The 21291-nt window shown below is 39.8% G+C and overlaps 1 protein-coding gene across 1 annotated transcript in view; it reads right to left on the bottom strand.

Annotated features, from left to right (window-relative positions):
• PTCHD4 (patched domain containing 4) overlaps positions 1-21291 on the bottom strand; it is a 166914-nt gene that overhangs the window by 97668 nt on the left and 47955 nt on the right. The window contains exon 2 of the mRNA XM_060021256.1: positions 18442-18922. Coding sequence (XP_059877239.1) covers positions 18442-18922 — 481 coding nt within the window. The remainder of the gene's footprint in view (positions 1-18441; positions 18923-21291) is intronic.

Here is a 21291-nt window from a genome sequence, read left to right as displayed (position 1 = left end):
GAACCTCAAGTTGGGAACTACGTTTGAGATATTTCCACTCATAAATGCCCACAGGTACCAGACAGATGCAAACACAAGCCTCTTTGGAAGAGGGTACAGCATCATAGGAATCTGAAAACACACAATTTTTTTTCAAGGATAATGACTACCACACACTCATAGATAACTAGGCACACAAGGAAATAAGGTGATTGATTTAAGACCTGTACGAACAACAGACAGCAGCAGAGCCACAGAGACCCCAGATAATATAAGGAATATAAAAATCTTAGACGACTACATTTACTGTTTTTAAAAATACATAACTTTGAAAGTATCTTCAAATAACACAAAATAGATATAGACATAGGCTCAAAACAAACTCAGTCATACTTTCAGACATAAAAATATTCAATAATAAAAATTAAAAATTTGATAGGTATTTTAGTAATATCCTAGGTGCAGTGTCTTAGTTCCTCGAGGCTGCTATAACAAAAATACCATAAACCAGGTGACTTAAAAGCAACAAACATTCATTTCTCACAGTTCTAGAGGCTAGGAAGTCTAAGACCAAGGTATTGGCAGATTCAGTTTCTGGTGAAGGGTCACTTATTGGTTCATAGATGGCCCCTTTTCACTGTGTACGTCACATGGTAGAGGGGACAAGCTAGCTCTCTGGGGTCTCTTTTATAAAGGCACTGATCCCAATCATGAGGGTGTCACCCTCAAGCATACAGCAAAAGAGAAAATTAGTAAACTATTCTATCAAACAGAAGAGATTATTCAGAATTCAGCACAGAGAGACAAAGGGAAAATGCCAAAGGGAGGATAAGAGACACGCGAAGTTGTAACATGTTTCATTGGAGTTCAACAGGGAGCGAAAAAAATAAGATAGAAATAACATTTGAATAGATAAAAGTGATAATTTTTTAGAATTTATGAAAGACAATACTTCATGAAACCAAGGGACTTAATGAATTTTCAGTGAGATAAATACAAAGAAAGCCACATCTAGATATATCATAGTGAAAGTGCAGGAAACCAAAGACAAAGAAAAATCGTAAAAATAGAGGAAAAAGACAGTGGAATAATATGATAGAGAATCATTATTTTCAATGTAATTAAAGAATTATATACCCAGCAAAAATAACTTTCAAGTATGAGAGGAAAAAAGACATGTTCAGATAAAGAAACAAAAAATTGAGTTTTTCACCTGTAGAACATCTCTAAAGGTACTAAGTAATTTCCTTTAGACAGAAAAAAGTAACTCCAGATGAAAGATGTGAGATGTAAGAAGAAATGATAATCATAAAAGTAGCAAGTATGTGGGTAAATGTAGAAGACCATGTACTATATAAAAAAGAAATAATCATGTCTACTGAGGTTAAATAATAACATTAGAATTAAAGTGGTAGACAGGATTAACAGGTAAGTCAGGAGGGGGTCTAAATGGAGTTCAAATGATCTAACTACTTTATTACATAAGGAAGAAAAATGAAGGTTTTGATGCATTTTAGACTTTGATAAGTTAAGTATCAATATTATAATTTCTAAAGCAATCACAAAATTAGAAGCCAACATTTAACTTTCAAACTTGCAAAGGGAAAAAATTGGGATAATAAAAGGTATTAATTCAATCCAAAAGATGGCCAAAAAGGGAATATATATATATATACACACATACATATATATATATATATATATATATATATATATATATATATATAGGCAGATAGATAGGAATATATATGGGAGGAATATATATGGGAAGTGTGAGACAAATACAAAGCACAAAATAGAATGGTAAATTTAAACTCTCCAATATATGAAATTATATTAAAGGAACTAAAGGGATTAAGTTCTTCAGCTAAAAGACAAAAATCATTAAGACAGGAAAAATCTCCACATCCAATTATATGCAACTTACAAGACACATATAGAAAATCTAAGAAAACAGAAAGGTTGATACTTAAAGAATGGAAAAAAAAAATATTTTAAAAATATAAACAAAAGATTCTGATGAAGCTAAACAGACTTTACAGCAAAAATTGTTTTTAGAGATAGAAAATCAGTTTACATTGATAAAATATTTAGTTCACCTAGAAGAGGTAATAATATATATTTTTATGTACATTATAACATAGGTTGTGAAACTATGCAGAACAGCTAAGAGCTGATAACCTTAAAAGTCAGAATAGGGCTTCCCTGGTGGCGCAGGGGTTGAGAGTCCGCCTGCCGATGCGGGGGACACAGGTTCGTGCCGCGGAATGGCTGGGCCTGTGAGCCATGGCCGCTGAGCCTGCGTGTCCGGAGCCTGTGCTCCGCAACGGGGGAGGCCACAACGGTGAGAGGCCCGCGTACCGCAAAAAAAAAAAAAAAAGTCAGGATAATGATTATTGCGAGGGAGAGGGTATGATTAGAAAGAGGCTATAGGAATGCTGGTGATGTTCTATGTTTTAATCTGAGCAGTATTCACACATGTTAACATATAACTATTAGTGAAAATAGTATATATTCAGGTTTTACACTTTTTTTGCACATATGGAAATTGTTGAGTTATTGAATTAAGCAGGCTGCATTATAGTATATATATACAGTCATCTCGTTTTGTTTCATATATTGACATATTTATCTCTCTATAGATATAGTCAAAGAATAAACATGAAATTTTTATCAACAATTATCTCCGGATGACGGTTTTAGATTTTGTTTATCTTTCAGTGTTTTCCTAAAAATGCATTGTTTTTGTAATAATGGAAACAAATGAATTAGACAAAAACAAAAACCTACTACCCAGGAATAGAAAACAGGGTTTCTAGCAAGAAGAGAGTTAGTAGAAGGATGTGTGTCAACCTCAAAAGTGGAAAATGAATAGCTTTGTGGAAAGTGAGACATAGATAGTCAATGAGAAGGAAATACTTGGAAAGCGGCAATGCTGAAAAGGACTTCGGGGGGAGTGTGGACAGCAAATTAGGTAGAAGCTTGCAGTAAAATGTGCCAAGAACAAGCACCAATGCTATTTTCAGCTGCAAAAGCACAGGCACCACGGCACAAAACAAGGACAGGCAGCCTCTTTTTATATATATTTGGAAAATCTGACTGTAAGGCAACAATTTTACATCAAACTACTTTTAGCTTAAACTAGGTACAAGGAAGAAAATAGCCACCATGACCTAAAAATGATTATGGTGATATGGAATTTTCCAATGAGATAACTTCTCATTCTTGCTTTGCAGAAGGCACAGCCTCTCTTAATGCCAGCCCTAAGTTTTACCAAGGGTGATGGTAAAAACATGTGTGTTTAAAACATTTTCTGTAGGATCTTTCTCAAAAACGGCCTAACGTAATAGCCGTGAAAAGTGCAAAAACAAGTCTGCATAGGAAGCTTGCATGCCCTCAAGACTTCAGCTTACTGGAGAAAGCAAAGTCCTCACACAAGAATGGCTTCTAAAAAGAGATACACTGCCCATTGTCCAAGGGACATTGTGAACTTAAGATGTCCAAAATGGCAGGCAGAGCATGACTGCAGATGTCCAGATGTCAACTGGTAATCAAATTCAGGTAGGCAAGGCAGACTGCTCCTTAGGTCCATGGGTGACCAGGAGTTGGGCTGGTAGAAAGTAGGATTCAGTGCCCTTAGAGAAGGTTGGTTGGCTAGTGTTAAGCAGAGAATTAAGGTAGGCGGATGGACTTGAGGGCAGAATGTCAGATCCAACAAGATACTGGGATGCTGTATATCTTGCAAGAGATTGAAAGGCTTGGTAGGACATATAGAAATCCTTCAAATGGTATAAATAAAAAACCTTAATTGAAAGACTACTTACAGAGATATGAGCAGAGCCAATGGGAAAAGAAACAACAACAAGGGATGTTGAGGTACCCAGAGACTATCAAGAGCAGGAAGCTGTTACCACTTTTAAGTCTAACAGAATAAAGGGAGGAAATAGTATGATCAGGGTCCAGTAAGAGCTATAGATACAGAGGAGTGGCTGCCTGTCAGAGACTGGAGTTATTGCCGGAGAAATAATGCCAATGCAGGGAGGGAGGGAGCAGGGAAGAAAGACCTTGACCTCTTTCTCTTTCTGTCCTACTATCTCCTGGTGATGCCTCTTGGTGGCCAAATCCAACCCAAAGCCAGAGGAAAAGGGAGCCTGGGTGATGCGTCCATAGGAATCAGCCTACCAGAGCAAAGATCAGGGAAGAGAAAGGTAGAGAAGAAAATCTGTTGGTGATGATGGAGAGTGCAAACAGAGAGTTACAGGCACAAGTGCTTTTCAAGGAACCCAAGGTGAAGGCCAATTATGCATAGTGGGCTAATATGGCAGAATGGTCAATCCAAAACTAATTTTAAAATACTTCTTGGACTTCCCTGGTGGCGCCGTGGTTGGGAATCCGCCTGCCAGTGCAGGGGACACGGGTTCGAGCCCTGGTCTGGGAGGATTCCGCGTGCCGCGGAGCAGCTGAGGCCGTGCGCCACGGCTGCTGAGCCTGTGCTCTAGAGCCCGTGTGCCGCAACTACTGAGGCCCGTGCGCCTGGAGCCCGTGCTCCGCAACGGGAGAGGCCACCGCAATGAGAAGCCCGCCCACCGCAGCGAAGGGTGGCCCCCGCTCGCCGCAACTGGGGAGGGCCCACACGCAGCAGCGAAGACCCAACGCAGCCATAAATAAATAAATAAATTTATTAAAAAAAAAAAAAAACTTCCTAATTGTGCTAGGCCCACTACTAGTTGCTAAGGATACAAAAACAGTAAGTTGATCCTTTCTAATGAAAGCTCTGCAGCCTAACATGGAAGTAAATATAGGCATGTAAACAAGGATAAGCAAAAAGGAAAATCAGTCGTTCTTGAGTTTAGAAGTCATTAAAAATTTCCATAGAGCAAGAGGCATTTAAGCTTTGAAAATCAGAACAAAGCAGAGATAGAGGGAATCTCTAGGAAAAGGAATATCATGAGACATGAAACAGCCTTGTATTATCTGGCCACATAGCAGTTTGGTTTTGGTCTGAGCAAAGAATGTGAAGGAAATTGGAATTAGAGGCTGCATAGAGATGAAGCGCACAGGCCTCCTTTGACAGACATGTCTCCCTTGGCCAGACTGCTATAGACACACAGCAGTGCTGACCTGAGTGAGTAGATGGTGTGTTGATAACCTTGTTTGGATAGGGTGGGGAATACAGGAACTCACATAACCTGCTGCTGCTTTAAGGTTCTCATCTTTCAGGATAAGGTTAAGAAGAATGAGCAGAAAGGGCAAAGGGATAAACAGACTGGAATAAATAATAAACCAAAAAGAAAGATCACAGGGGGAACAGAAAGGAGGAACCACAAACACTTGGAAATCATAGAAAGATAGTCCCTCTCTGAGGATTAAACTCATCAGTAAATAATCAAAGGAGAAAGAATGTCTCCTAGTCCCAACAGAAACACTCTTTACTTAGTTTACTACATAGCGATATTGAGTCATCTTAGAGAATCATCTTAGAGAGAAAGCTTATCAATGGTGGTGGCCAACACAGAATGAATGGTAAGGTCTAGCAATGTGAGCACCTGTATTGGGTACACAGAACTTCCCAAGGGAGAATGACACTGAATCTGGGAGGCACGGGTGGGCATTTTGGCATCATTCTTTGTGGGAAACAAGGAAATCCATCAGACATCACTGTGGGTTTTTTTTGTTTGCTTGTTTGTTTTGAATTTATTTATTTTATTTATTTTTGGCTGCATCGGGTCTTCATTGCTGTGTGCGGGTGTTCTCTAGTTGCGGTGAGCGCAGGCTCTAGGTGTGCGGGCTCAGTAGTTGAAGCACATGGGCTCTGTAGTTGTGGCGCACAGGCTTAGTTGCTTCCGCAGCATGTGGGATCTTCCCGGACCAGGGCTCGAACCCGTGTCCCCTGCACTGGCAGGCGGATTCTTAACCACAGTGCCACCAGGGAAGTCCTAAAAAGTTAGACTTGACGGAACTCGGCGGTCTCTGTGAGACGGGAGGGTGCACTCATCACTGGCACCACCAGCGCTTCCCACCCCGCCCTGCTGGTCTGCCTGCCTGCGTCAGGGATCACATGCTGCCTCACTGTGTTTTAATTTATGTTCATCACATAGCCCTCTGAGTCTTTTTTATATATCTTGAGAAAGGGAAGCCTAGCTAGTGTAAACCACTTTTTGAAAAGGTTACCAGAACAGAGATTCTGGCTAACATATTACCCTTGTCAACCTAGTTAACGGGATTCTTTCACTGAGAATCTAGTTTTGTCACTGTGTTTTTACAGTACAATTTTTTGACCTGTAAGACAGCTATTCTAACCCTAGAATACAGTAAAATTACAATTACTTCTACCCTTTGGAGCCTCTTGGCAGTCTTACTTAGTTCTCATGACAGAGATACAACCTCACTGCCTCCATCCTTTTGGATTTTCTGCATCTTAAAAATAGGTTAACTTGTCTACAAGAGAGAAAGTTAAGGTCTTAAGTAGACGTCCTGCCTCTAGGAATACTTCAAGAAAAAGACTACAGGCTGTCTGTGGATATAACAGTTGATCAAAGCACTCAGCCACTCAGACTGAGTGCCACTCAGACTGTAAGATACACTTAGTTCACCTCAAGTTTAGTTTCTACCTTCCATTTTATTATGAAGGAGGCACTATAGGATGGTAGAAGACGGGCAGTTTTCAAATTTTTCCTCAAACTAAATATCTATGGAGACTTGTCATGTAAAAATATCAGAAGAAAGTTTCTGTTCAGAAGCAGGAAGGAGCAGCCGGGACTTCTGGGGGCTTAATTCTTTCTGAGGCCCATTGCACCCCCAGCACATCCCGAGGACTCCCCAGGGCCGAGTTTGAGAACTGCTAACAGAGTCAAGGAACCTGGGAGGGAAAATCAAGTAATACAGGTTCTGACCTTGGCTCCTCTCCAGGCTTGAGAATAGTTCTCATGAACTAGTTTCATGAACTAAATATTTCCTCATTTAATGGCAACAGCTGCCCTACTTTCCTCTGGGTGAACAGGAAGCCATCTGCATGATCAAATGGCCAATGGGATACTTTTAAGGTACACGACGCACCAAACAAAAGATACAACATTTCGACTATACTCTCATGTTTGGAAATTCAAACGTTCCTCATTACATAAACACTTTCAATGGCTTTGTTTAAAAGCCATGGTTCTAAAATTTTTCAAAGAACACGTACAATTTCAAACACAGATTTTTATCCATTTCTAATAAAAATCTCCTTCATGTCTGCTGTGAGCTAGTGAAATTACAAGTCATTCATTCAAGAAATAATTATTGAGCACTTCTTATTCGCAAAACATTGTACCAACACAGTAAACTTTATTATAAAGTTGCCCTGACCCTTGACTTTGACAGAGGAAAGGAAGAGGAAGGTGACTGAATTATAGAGTGAATCTAGCAACTTGCAGTTAATTATTATGAGTCCTTATTATATGCATCACAGTTTCACCCCAAAATCTGCAAGTTAGGTGTCTTTCACTGGTTTCTCTTTGTGTGTGTGTGTGTGTGTGTGTGTGTGTGATTTTGATTGGTTTTCATTCAATGAAATGAGCCATCTAATCTGTTTCTCCCCAAATCCACCACTTTTTATTTATTTTGCTAAAATGTAGTTTAACTTACTCTTATATCCAGTCCTTTCTGATAAAATTATCTCCTTTTCCTTCATTATTTCGTTTATATCATTGACTATTATGGTTATACTCTATGTTTTTTATTATCTCAAACACTATTAGTAAATTTTCTTAACTAATACTTTGCTGATTTATATTATTAAGTATGATACTTAGTTTAGGATGTTCCACTTAACATTGAAACAATCACTAGAAGTATCACTGGCCAGGACATATTCTTATTCCATTTGGGCCAAGTCAGCGTGAGAAGCAGTAGGAAAAGTAGCAGCATCTTCTTTATATTAAATTCAAACTCAGGTTATAACTTCTCTAAGGGTACAGAATGATATCTATAAGCCAAGGCTTGAATAATAGAGTTTGGCCTTGGTCTGGATGAAGGCACTGCTCTCTCATTACAAAGAAAATCAATCACGATGACACACAGATATTTGATGCATTCACAAACCACCGTGTTCCAGGAAGGCAGGTGAAAATCAGTGTACAAGGATTCTTCAATTCTTGGAAGCCCAAGGCTGGCCTCTAGGACCCTCAAACCAATGCAGGATTAATCTCATTTTTCTCTGCTAATTTTCAATGACTGGGTATGAAAATACTGGCTTGGAAATGAATTGAATCTTGGAAATAAGTCTCTAGTTTGTAAATGAGCTTTATCTGGCTGAGACTTTGCTTTTCCTCAGAAAAGCAATGGCATAGCCTTAATGCATTTTCACCCTTCAAGTTTCAGGAGTTTGAATTGCAATTTTTACCTTGATGCAGCACTGCAGAAAATCCTGATCTGGTTGGCAACTGCAGCTCTTCTGCATCAGGAATATTTTTTTCTTGAACATTCTCATAGGACAATCAAGTCAACTTCAATTAATGAGGATAGTTAGGGTTGCTTGTGATAGATGCATATTTGAGGAAGGCTTAGATGTCCACACTGGAGAAGTGGTAGAAGCTGACATAGGAACAGTTCTACCATATACTGGATAAATTGATGTCTCTCTCCTTTCCCTGTCTGCTTAAATATTCAAGCCTAATTCACTATATGATTTAAGAAGTAAAAAAGCAAGGGCAAAACATATTAGAAAGCATAAGGCTTAATTACAAATCTTTCCATTTTAAAAGTCTAAACTAGCACATCACCTACCCTTGAGATAAACACAATCACCAAAATGGGCCCATATGCTTTTCACCCTGAGTAAAATTTTGCTATATAAATACTCTTCCTCATTCCTAAACTCCAACTACCATGGGAGGAAGCTCATTAGCAGTAAAAAGTGTAACAGATGGAGGTGGATTCAAAAGAAAATAAGAATCTTAAGGAGTCAGGATATAATTATTAGTAATGTTGGACAGTGCTTCACAATAAAAACTACATACTATTCAATGTTACCTCAAATGCTTGGCATAAAATTCAGCTTCTTACTTGTTATGCCAAGATCTGTTCCCTTCCCACCTCCTTCAAAAGGTCTACAAAAACCAGTTAGTGAGACAACATCTTAACTTGTTAAAAACTTCTGTTCTGGGAGGTCCATTTCACAGCTACAAAAAGAACAGAGATCAATATAAAGAAATGAAATCTGAAGAATAACATATAAAAAATAAGGACATTAAGATATCTAAGCTAAAGACAACCAAAAGTTAAGCCTTCTCCTGCAAAAGTCAACATTTGTAAAATGCATGCTATGGGCACTTAGGACTAGACACTTGAAAAGATTACAAGTAGACCCAGTTCCAGCTCCCAATGAGCCAAAAACCTAGATAACATACAGCCTAAGTGTCAAATGAATGATTCACTGATTAAGGAGTAAAGGTGGAAAAGATGTTAAGGACCAATCAGTCTGACTTCCTCATCTTATGAAAGAGAAAACATGGGAGGCCCAAGGAGAAGTCACCTGAATGGACAGGGACTTGACTGGGCTCCAGGTCTTCTGACTCCAAGCCTCTAAACAGAGAGATATTTTCACATCATTGACCAACATTTTCCCAAAGAAGATGATTATTTATCACCAAGAGCAGGGTGGCTGCAACTGACATAGCTAAAAAATAGCTCCAATAAGAGAGCTTCTAACAATAGGGTCATTTGGGGCAGGTTTTGATAGGTTTAATGACCCCGAGTAAAACAGGTCCTGTGGCAAAACTAACTTATTGAGAAACATTTCAAAACCCTTAATATAATCATTAAAAAATTTTAGCCAACCATCAAACCTTAGAGGGTTCATTATATGCCAAACACTGTGCTGGTTGAAGTCGAGGAAAATAAAAGTGCCCAAGAAGTAATACCTTATGTCCCTAGCAATACCTTCCCCTTCGTAAATCCAGATTCTGTCTCCAGCAGAACCAAGAGGAGCAGCTACCCATGCTTCTGACGAGTTCTCCCAGTTGCCTCCCTATTAACAAATCCTTACCTATCACCACGTCTCCTTAAGACATTAGTCCAAGGAAGTTTCTAGACAGTGTGTTTTCTAAAAATTTTGACTGTGGCCCGCATTAGGCTATATATCTTACATCATGTCTATTATACACATGTATATTAAACTGAAACAAAAGTACGATGCAATAACACTTTACTATGTGCGACACCTTTTGATATTTCCTATCCTTTTCTACTCTCTTTTCTTCCCCATAAGTGAAATATAAACATGGATCATGATACACTAAATTAAATGACTCTCTAATAGACTATAACCCATTTGAGAAACGCTAACAGACCATTCATTCATTAATTCCACATATATTTGTTAAGTGCCAACCCGAGGCCAGTACTGTTTGAAGTATTTGGAAAACAGCGGTGAATGGAAAAATAAAAATTTACATCCTTCGGGGGCTTACGTTCTATGGCGGGGAAAACAAGTCAAAAAGTAAGTATACTGTATGTTAGATAATGACGAGCTCTAAGGAGAAAACTGAATCAGAGAGGGAGAAAGGGAGTACTGGTGAAGCACTTGTGGTTTTTGATAGAGTGGCCAGGAAAGTCCCCACTGGTAAGGTGCCATTTGTATAAAGACCTGCAGGAGGTGAGGAAACATCTGAGGAAGAGCCTTCCAGGTGTACAGGAGAGACAGACAGGTTGAACCTGAGGTCAGAAGGTTAGCAGATGCCAGATTTGTTGGGCCTTGGAGATCATGGAATATCTATGTCTGTTAAATTGGGTCCTTTGAATATCTAATGTCTTTAATCTAACATTTGTCTTCCATCCCCAAATGATCAAATCATAGCCATTGTCATCAGTAATAATCTCGTCTCAAAACCTTTACAGCAAGCATCTCTGGAATCCACCTCTATCTTTGCAGCTCACTCACATTACGACTGTGTGGTGATTGCACTTCCCAAAGGTGACCACAACAGTAGCTCCCATTCTACATGCTCTTCTGCAATGTGACTCTGCCACTCTTTCAGTTCTCTGCCACTGTCTTAAGAGGTGGAGTCCCCACTGCCCTCTCTGGGATCTGGGCTGGCCTTAGTGACTGGTACTCAGATGGTAGAATAGGGCTGATGCGATGCTATGGGACTTCTATGTCTAAGCCAGCCCTGAACTTTTGTCCGTCTCTTGTGCAAAACGTTTTCTTGGAGCCCTGAACCACCATATAAGAAGTCTGACTACCCCAGGAACACCATGCTGGAGAGGCCAAATTTAGATGCTATGCTCAACAGTTCCAGCTGAGATTCTCCTTCAGAAGTCCCAGACTTGGTACCAGCCATGTGAGCGAAGAAGCCATGTTGAAAACTGTTGTTCTAGACCCAACTATGCCAGACCTCAGATATTCAAGCCATCCTCAGCTGAGGCTCTAGAAATTCTAGAGGTGGGAGGAACTCACCTCACTGTGCCATTTCCAAAATACTGACCCACAGAATCCACAAGCATAATCTAATGGTTGTCGTTTTACACTACCCAGTTTTGTGGTGTTTATTATACAGAAACAGATAGCCAGAACAGACTCCAACCTAAGACAGTTCTCTGACCCCACGAAGAATATAATATTTTGAACTTATCAGTGTTTTACCACGCTGATGAGGCAGAATAAATCCTCGTTACCTTTACTGTTTGGCTTAGTTTATGTGGGAGAGACAGTTGATGCTCATAAAATAATCCATTTGCTCTCCTACATTTGCTATCCTTCCTCACAGTTAGTTTATGGCCATATGTCTAGTTCTGGCCAAGAGCATGTGATGAGAAGTAACTGAATCACTTTGGGTACAAGGTAGTTAATAAGTAGTGTGATTTCTCTAATTATTCCCTCATCTGTGTACATGCCGGGGAGCACAAACTCTGAGAAGGCAACATGTTGTAAGACAGAGGCATCCTAAATTCCTGAATCTCTGGTGGAAAAGAGTTTCCAAAGAGAGCTTCCCGACGCACACCAAACTGTGATATGAGCAAGAAGTTAATCTTTGTTTTCTTAAACTAAATGGATTTAAGGCATTATTTGTTACTGCAACATGGTCTAGCTGATCCTAACTATTACAACGTTCACGATCTGTCATTACAGTCACTCTTTTGCATACACTATAAACCCTCTTTTTTTTTTTTTCTGGGAATTTCTTTCTGATTAAATTCATCTCAATGCCTATTCAACTCCTCCCCCAAGCAGCTATATATGGCTGGAGGGGGGACCGACTCAGCAACCACGCTAACTGATTTCTTTTTTTTAATTCATATTCATGCACGTAAATGTCAAGGAGATCCCTGTGCTTCCTAGTTATTCACCTAACTTTTATTCTTTATTCTCCAACTTTCTGAAGTGACTCTTTAAGAATCCCTTCACTTTCCTCAAATTAACGCCTCCTTCCCCAAATTTATTCTCAGCTGATGACTTGCTTCCTATTTTACTGACAAAGTTGAAGCCATAGAAGAGAATTTCCACGTGGTTCCACCCCGACATGTACCAATCTATCTGGATCTGTCCATATTTTCTGCCTTCCCTTTTCTTAACTGTAGATGAGAGCCGTCTAGGCTCTTATATAAAGCCAATGATTCTAGCTGTGCTCTGAATCCCATCCCATCTCTCTCTCCTGCTCAATGACATTGCTTCTGCAATCTCTTCTCTCTGCTTTACTATGAAGCTTTCTCTACTGCACGTCATCCCCAACTGCATAAACCATTATTTCCCTTTAGTGCAAAAATTCCTTAGAAGAATTAGCTTTACTCACTGTCTTCACTTCCTATGCTCCAAGCTCTACTGAACCTCTTTAAATTACCTCAGCTCTCCTCTAAAGCAGCTCTTGCCAAAGTCATTCATGACCTTCAAATTCCTAAATCAGGGCTTCCCTGGTGGCGCAGTGGTTGAGAGTCCGCCTGCCAATGCAGGGGACGTGGGTTCGTGCCCCGGTCCGGGAAGATCCCACGTGCCGCGGAGCGCCTGGGCCCGTGAGCCATGGCCGCTGAGCCTGTGCGTCCGGAGCCTGTGCTCCGCAACGGGAGAGGCCACAGCAGTGAGAGGCCCGCGTACCGAAAAAAAAATATTCCTAAATCAAACGACCAATTCTCAGTTCTCACCGGACACAATTTCTTAGCAGCTACTGGAACAACTGATCTCTTGCTCCTTCATGAAACACCTTCTTGACTTGGCTGCTGGGACACTATTCTCTCTTGGTTCTGCTATGTCACTTGATAGCCTAATCCTTCTTAGTGTCATTTTCTGAATCACTTTCATCTGCCCAATCATAAGCGTTGGAATACTCCTGGGCTCAGATTTTAGACGACTTCTATTTTCCATCAGTGTTTATCTTTCCAGTTGATCTTATCAGAGTCCATGGCTTTCATTATTAGGTATGTCATGATGAATCCAAAATTATATTTTCACCTCCAACTTAATAGATTTTACTTCTGAACCTGATCTGTATACTGTCTTATATCGCCAATTCCACATTTTCCCACTTGGATACTTAATAGGCACCTGAGCACATGGAAAACGAAACTCTTGTATTTCCCCCACAACTTATTCCTCCCACGATCTCCCTGTGACAGTAAATGGCAACTGCTTTCGATTAGTTATTCAGTCCTCAAAGCTCGGGGTCACCCGTGACTCCTCTTTCTCTTACATACCATATCCACTCCTTCAGCAAATCCTGTGAATTCTATTTTCCAGTATTGTATCCTGAGTCTAATCCCTTTTTACCTCTGTCACTGCTCCCATGCTATTTCAAGCCACCATTATAACCCATGAAGATTTTGCAATAACCTCTCACCTATGTATGAGTTATAACCTATAACCATTCTTGCTCCATTGAGACTCATTTCCATAAAATGTAAGTCAGATCACACTCTCATCTCAAAATGCTTCAGATCGCTTACCATCTTAAGTATTAAGTTCTCTGTGCCCTATGTGACCTGGCTGTATGCTACATTGCATAATACTCAGACAGGTGCCCACTCTGCTCCAGCCACACTCCCTTTCTTGCTCTTTTTTAACTTCACCAAGTAAGGTCCATCTCAAGGCTTTTGCATGGATAGTTCTCTTTGTCAAAGACACTCTTTTCTCAGTTAGTGCATGGCTCCTTCTTCAGTTTATTTGGCTCTCTGTTTCAAATTCACTTGTTTAGAAAGGCTTTTCTCTGACCACCTATGCTCTTTATCTCTTATCCTGTTTTACGATTATACTTTATATCACTTATCAATAATATAACACAGTTTATATTTATTTGTTTATTGTCTGACACTTTCCCTTAGCAGGCTTAGAATGTAAGATCCACGTGGGCAACAACTTGATTAGTTCTGTTCAATACTTTTTACTCCAGGACATGGTAGGTGCTCAATAAATATTTGAATAAACTAATAAGTAAATGAATATGGAGCTCAGGTTTTGGATGATGAATGAGAAGGTCTCCTATCTGGAAACCCTGGGTTCACCTGAAAAAAACGAGTCATCTGCACATGTCCAGTGACATCAAGCTGACTAAAGTAAGACTCCTGGCATATAAAACAAACTCAGGATGGACAGCAAAAATAATAGTGAACCAAGGCTCCTAATGTCCCTGGCAACTACCCACAGAAGATCAGCAAGATACAGCAGGAGCCAGCTTGGCATCGGTGTGCGGTATTAGCCCATATTTCTCCTTCCAGAAAGAGGAAACACATCCACATAAAGCAAATGAGGTGAAAAAAAGGCTGACAATGAGTTATAAATTAAATCAGTGGCATTCTCATTGGTTTATGCTTGTATAGAGAAAGGCCATTAAGCTGGAGCTAAAAGGGGTCCTTTTAAGCATTTTTAAAGAAATTATTATGAGTCTGGATTTCTCTCTCTGAAATCTTTTCTAGAGAGAATACACATGCTTATAATTATCTTCTTTTCTAAGCCTAAATATTGAACGTACAATTCAACAAACATACATTTACCTATAGGGACACCAGCCAAGATATAAAAATTGGTACAGGCTTTAAAAATGAAGGATTTGGAAGTACAGAATACATGCCTCTGAAATGACATTGGGGGTATTAACTGGATGAATGGTCAGAAAAAAGAACAAGCAGATGCAGTATTAAAGAAAGATAGTTGGTCAAAAATAGAATGGTTGAAGAGTAGAACACCTAAGCAACATACCCAGCTTCAGGGATAAGTTCTAATGAGGATGAATGGCTTGAATCTTGGAGCATAATGAAGTGAATATTCACTACCTTAAAGAAATCTTTGTAGGAAGATAGGAATAGAAATAGAGGTTTATAAAAAGAGTTGGGCTTCTTTTCCTTACACCCAACTAACACTGGATTATGCAGTTTGGACACAATGTAAACTAATTCATCAAAGGACTACTTTTAAACAATGCTGTGTGTACCACCAGAAGGTATGTATCTGCCAAACTCAGCTCTCAATCTCTCAATCTCTCTCTCTCTCTCTCTCTCTCTCTCTCTCTCTCTCACACACACACACACACACACACACAGAGTCAATAAAGGAGAATGGAGGTTAGAAGTTTGAAGATAATACAAACCTTCAAGGTTTTTACAAAAGAATGATCAAATTCTAACTTCAGTTGAAGAATGAAACGAACAATGTAGGAACTTCAAAATTTAAGACTGAAGAGTCCAAATCCTTCATTTAATAGATGAAAAACTGGGGTTTCCCTGGTGATGCAGTGGTTAAGAATCTGCTTGCCAATGCAGGGAACATGGGTTCGATCCCTGGCCAGGGAAGATCCCACATGCCACAGAGCAACTAAGCCCGTGCGCCACAACTACTGAGCCTGAGCCCAAGAGCCACAACTACTGAGTCTGCGTACCACAACTACTGATGCCCGCGTGCCTAGAGCCTGTGCTCTGCAACAAGAGAAGCCATGACAATGAGAAGCCCGCACACCGCAACGAAGAGTAGCCCCCGCTCGCCACAACTAGAGAAAGCCTGTGCACAAGCGACGAAGACCCAACACAGCCAAAAATAAAAACAAATAAACAAATTTTAAAAAATAGATGAAGAACTGGGACAAAGGGACTATACCTAACTTGCCCAACAAAACATACAAAGTTAGTGGAAAAGCTGGGATGGAAACCCAGATGTCCTAGCTCTGTGGCATATCCCTTTTATTTCACTAGTTCTCCATTTTGGTATCTTTACCATTATGATCATTTTACAAACAAAACAAAACACAACAAAACCAACTCCCCCTTGATGGAGCAAATATCTTAAGTAAGTATATATTTATAGGTCTACTGTTGTTATGTTTTCAGAACATAGCAGGAAAGTTCTTCTAAGATTATTGTAAGAACTTGAAGTGCAGGAATACTGAAAAGTAACCATTTACCAGGCTTCTGGAGTCTGCACCGACCCTGTCCAGGGCTGATTTGTGATTGTAAAGATGACTGAGAGAGGAGAAAATGTGAAAAGTGTGTGTTTTAGGGTTTGGACATTTACTTCACTGTGGCTTTCAGTGTTCTTATTATTTCTTTAAGGAATGAAAATACCACTGATTTAGTATCTGAGCCTAGAATACAATTCAGCAACACTGGAGACAATTTTTCTCCTTATTTGTATGAAATATAATTCTATACATTACAGAATTTTCCTGATAAATCTTTCCACTACCTAATTAGATTGCCACCAGTTTTAGAAAAAGCCCTCTTGGCTCTAAGGTGCCTAATTTGTCCATCTCGAATGATCCATGTTTCACTTGTGAATCATGCTGCATGATTCATATGAATCTTATATTATTAAGTTAAAAGACTGAGCCCACAAAACATAACAAGTATAAGTGGTTCAAATCTAGACCTATCCTTGTCACTGGTGAAAAAAAAATTTCATATATTTCTTTAGCAAATAGAAAAACTTTTTGTTAACAAGATGAACATGCATTTAAACATGATATGCAGAATGCAAGAAAGACTTTCAATTTCTTGAAGCCAAGGGCTGTTTCTTATTCATCACTGAATCCACTGCACGTAACACACCAGCTTAACGACTAAAACTCGATGATACTTATTGAGTGTCTACCCTGTCGTATTACCTTTAGGTACATTCTATTACGTTCAGAAAACAATTCTTTGACTTATTTTTTACCTCATCATTATTATCCAATCATTATCCTCATTTTATTTTTTTAAGTGATAATAAGCATAGCTGCTTTATTATTATTATCATTGTTATTATTATTTAGTTTTAAGTAGAAATATTGCTGTACCATAGAGGTCAAATTGGAACTGGCTTTTCATTTATCCTCATTTTATACAAGAGGAAACAGACTTACCGAGATGAGCTAACAGGGCCACAGTGAAGATGGGTTTCCAGATAAATCCACTTTGCAACGTTGTTCTTGAAAACGTTCGTTTAGGTCAAAATGAAAAGGGCCCAGATCACCTGGAAGACTTTAACTGCATGCCTACGTCTTTTTTACTTAGTAATAAAGCTATAATTTAGGGCTGATATTAACCTGGGAAGGGAAAAGCAATTATTTTACAGCTGAAGACTCTCCTGTGCGTGTCAGTTCACCATCTAGAGGCCATTTTCACAGTTTATCCTTTGCTGCATGCATGGAATTGTACCACTTCTGACAGAACTCTTCAGTGGCACCACAAATAATCACCGTCATCATCTCTATTCTGACAAGTTCCATCAATCTTGTTGATGAACCATCACTCACTTTTCTTCCCAGACTTGATCTTCTCTTTTGCAAGAAACACACACATGTGCATGCGTGCACGTGCATGCACACACACACACACACACACACACACACACACACACACTTACATACCATTTTCTAGACCGTTTAAGTATGTCTGGGAAAAATGTACAAGAAAGGATAATCTTGACTGAAGATACTCATATATTGTTTTCAACAGACACCAAAAAGTTAGAGGCCACATCTTTAAGTGGCTGCAGAAAAATTTTAAATAGAGGTGAGGAAATGGAGTATATTCTCTGCAAAAACTCTGAAATGAATTAATAAACAAAGTCTAATGAAGAACGTCTTTGAAATTAGAACCTCTCGGTGGCTCTCAGAATTTTCATCCCGTGATATCCACTCTTCATCACCATCAGTTTGAGGATGCAACACTAATATGAACCACAAAAATCTGTGTGAAACAGGTTTTGGACCTCCTTAACTTCGTACCCCATGATCTTTAACCTATAATTTTTGAAGAAGCTGAGTAGAAGCTTACAATAGTTTGTACTTTAAAAACACTGGACAGCATTAAAGTCCCTGGCATAAATGAGGTGCCTTGGTCAGCCTACAATTTACTGAAAAAGGCCTAATCAGGTAAAGCAGACAGCACCCCAGGTAAAATTTCACAACATCACACAGACATACCAAGGCAAAATTAAAACAGATTTCCACCTGAGAATTCAAGAAATGTACTACCTTGCCCCAAACCGGTAAGAAGCCGATTACCACAAGGATGGATAGTTACCCATGGCAAAGAACGGGATTCCCAGCAGGGTGGAGTTGTACTTTCCGTCGGTGATGAAGAAGATCCCAGCTGCGGTGACGACGGAGATGCACACGGTGAGCACCCCCAGGAGGCCCAGGAAGGGCTTGCCGCGCAAGCAGTCCTTCATGGAGCTGGAGAGGGTGGCTGTGGTCAGGATCAGCACGAGGCTCACGAGGACCTGGCTTCTGGCCAGGATGCTGGTCTTATGAAAGTCTCTCCAGAGGCTGAAGGATGCTAAGGAGTATAGCTGGAGGCCCCGGTGCTCCTCCTGGAGCTTCCTCATAAGCTTACAGAACTCATTCTCCCACTTCTCCCCTATGAGGTCTTGGGTGGCAGAGCCATAGGTCTGGAGGTAGTAGGTGATTTGAATGGCTCTGGCTGACTTGACCCGCTGGTCCTTGCTGTTCGGCACTTCCACTACCCCGCCCAGTTGGTGTCCAATAAAACTGTTCCTCCCATCCTTGAAAACAGAAAAAGGGGAGGCTGAAGTTACCAGAGGGATGCGCATTCCAGAGAACAGAGTCTTACTCTAAGTGAAGGGGCACAAAAGGCAGAGGTAGACTCCAGCGACTGTGGAACTGATGTGGGTGGAGTGGCATGTTAGGATTTTATACTCAACTGTTTGGAGCTCCATGGGATACCATGCAAAATGATCGGAATTAAAAAGGATGCAAAGAGCGTTGTGAAGTTATACAAGATTTGCCACATGCATAGGAAAATGTACATACATATTATTTCGATCTCATCCATACCCTCATTCTCACCTTTTCCTTCTGTAACAATCTATTATAACTCCTTTATGCAGGATCAAGTTTATTCATTCAGTTTCAGCCAAAAGTGAAGCGTGGCATGAGTTAACAACTTTTCAAAAATTAAAATAATAATGTGTTTAATAAATACATGCTAAACTTTCTAGGGTTAACACACACACATACTAACACACACACACCTACACTAACACACACACACCTACATTAACACACATGCACCTACACTAACACACACACACAACACACACACACACACACACATATTACAAACACCCATTGTTCTTTGTACTCTGGGGGTACAGCTGTGTATTGCAGAACAAGTAGAAGAAAATACTGGGTTTTTTTTTTACAAATAATTTAATAGTATTGACATGTTTTCTAAATATAATGTGAGCACCTGTTCACTCACTACAACATTCCCTTTAAATACCTGCTCCAGTTGTAGGTTGACCAGAAAGCACAGTGGACAAAGCCCCCCCAAATGAGACTAAGATTTCAGGTGGGGTTGTCAAAAGTCATCTCAATTTCAGGATTTCACATGAAGTAGAGTAGACAAGATCATAAGAGTAGGGTTTATAAGAGGGGCAATCACTCTTCTTTAAGGAAGACGAAAGGTGGACACTGAGTTGCTTAAACAGATTCAGAGCAGTAATTCTCAACCGTGTGCCTTAACACTCAGAAAGAAATCCCTGACAGCCATCGCCGAATTTGCCGCATCTGTCATGTACTCCAATGGCAATTTTTGTCAGATGGAATATCGAACCCAGTGGCAGGTTGCAGGATGGAGTCTGGTTCTGAAAAGGTGCATCAGGTCCCAGAAGAGACACAGGCACAAAGGTAAATGTATGCCATGAACAGCTTATGTGTTTGCTACATCAGGCAAGACGTGACATGTATCTCGTGAGGATTTAAAAGTGTAGAGTGAGAACAGGAAACAGAAAGGTAGTACAGAAGGGCAACAAACCCAACTGTGTGGTAACCACGGTTGTTTTCACAGAACCATGAGGCACTGTGTACTCAAGAGACACGTGTAACAAGTACTGTGGACTTAGTACCAGACACCTATATCTGGGGTACTTTTTGTATTTGCATCAAAGCTGCCCTAGTACTTAAGAATGTGTTGAAACTCAAAAAGCTTGAGAAATTTACAGAGTGTACAAATATTGTTAGTAGGGACCATCAAGAATTGCAAGAAAGAAATTTTATAGTCACTCTATATACCCATTTTCCCCCTACATGTTAAATAAAAAGTCTTTCTATTTAATTCAACCTGACTAACTCTAAATGAACGATATATTTCTCAATAAGAATTTAATTTGAGGGTTTTTTCCCCGTTGCTTGGGGTTTCTCCCACTCCCCTTGGCATCTTTGTAATGTTCCTATCTTTTTTCCTTATAAAAAATCAAACTGAAATTCTGACTGTAGGTTCCCAAGGCTCTGTCTTGATTAAATTCTCTGGGGTCCCCCAGTGAGCTGCAGGTGGAAAGGTGGGGCAGCTTTGAGTAAGGAGGTGGAAATTCTGCCCTATCACTGAGAGACTGTGATGTATGATTTTCACTCTTTCAGTACAGGTCAAATTGCTCCTCAGTTGGGCTTGTTTATTTTTGTTTAAGCTTGGTGTAAGTTTTAGCTCCACCCCTGTTCCCACTTCTTTGAAATCCTATCTGTGATGCTGACACATTTTGGATTAAGATTACACTAGACGGAAGAAACTGAAAAAAAGGATAAAGTTTGTTTTTTTCTCTACCATCCTCTAATCTCTACATATACCTCTCTTCATCTGGCTTCCTACTGTTCCCAGACACTTATACCATCTCTTACTTTTCCCATACTTAGGGAAGTAGTCTCTAAAAAATAACCTGTGATTAGTTAAATACACCTCAGGGTGAATTCACTGAGTCAAATATTAGGGAGTGTTTATTATATACCAGGCTTTCTTCTAGGCACAGGGAAATTACCAGCGAGCAAGATAGGGAAGCTGCCAGCTCTCAATAAGCACACGTTCTAATAGAGGAGACAGGAAAGCAGCAATTAAGTGATTAACGAAGATTATTTCAGA

This window comes from Delphinus delphis, chromosome 10 (assembly GCF_949987515.2).
Source record: "Delphinus delphis chromosome 10, mDelDel1.2, whole genome shotgun sequence".
NCBI classification, from domain to species: Eukaryota; Metazoa; Chordata; class Mammalia; order Artiodactyla; family Delphinidae; genus Delphinus; species Delphinus delphis.
This window is presented reverse-complemented; position numbering and strand designations above follow the sequence as displayed.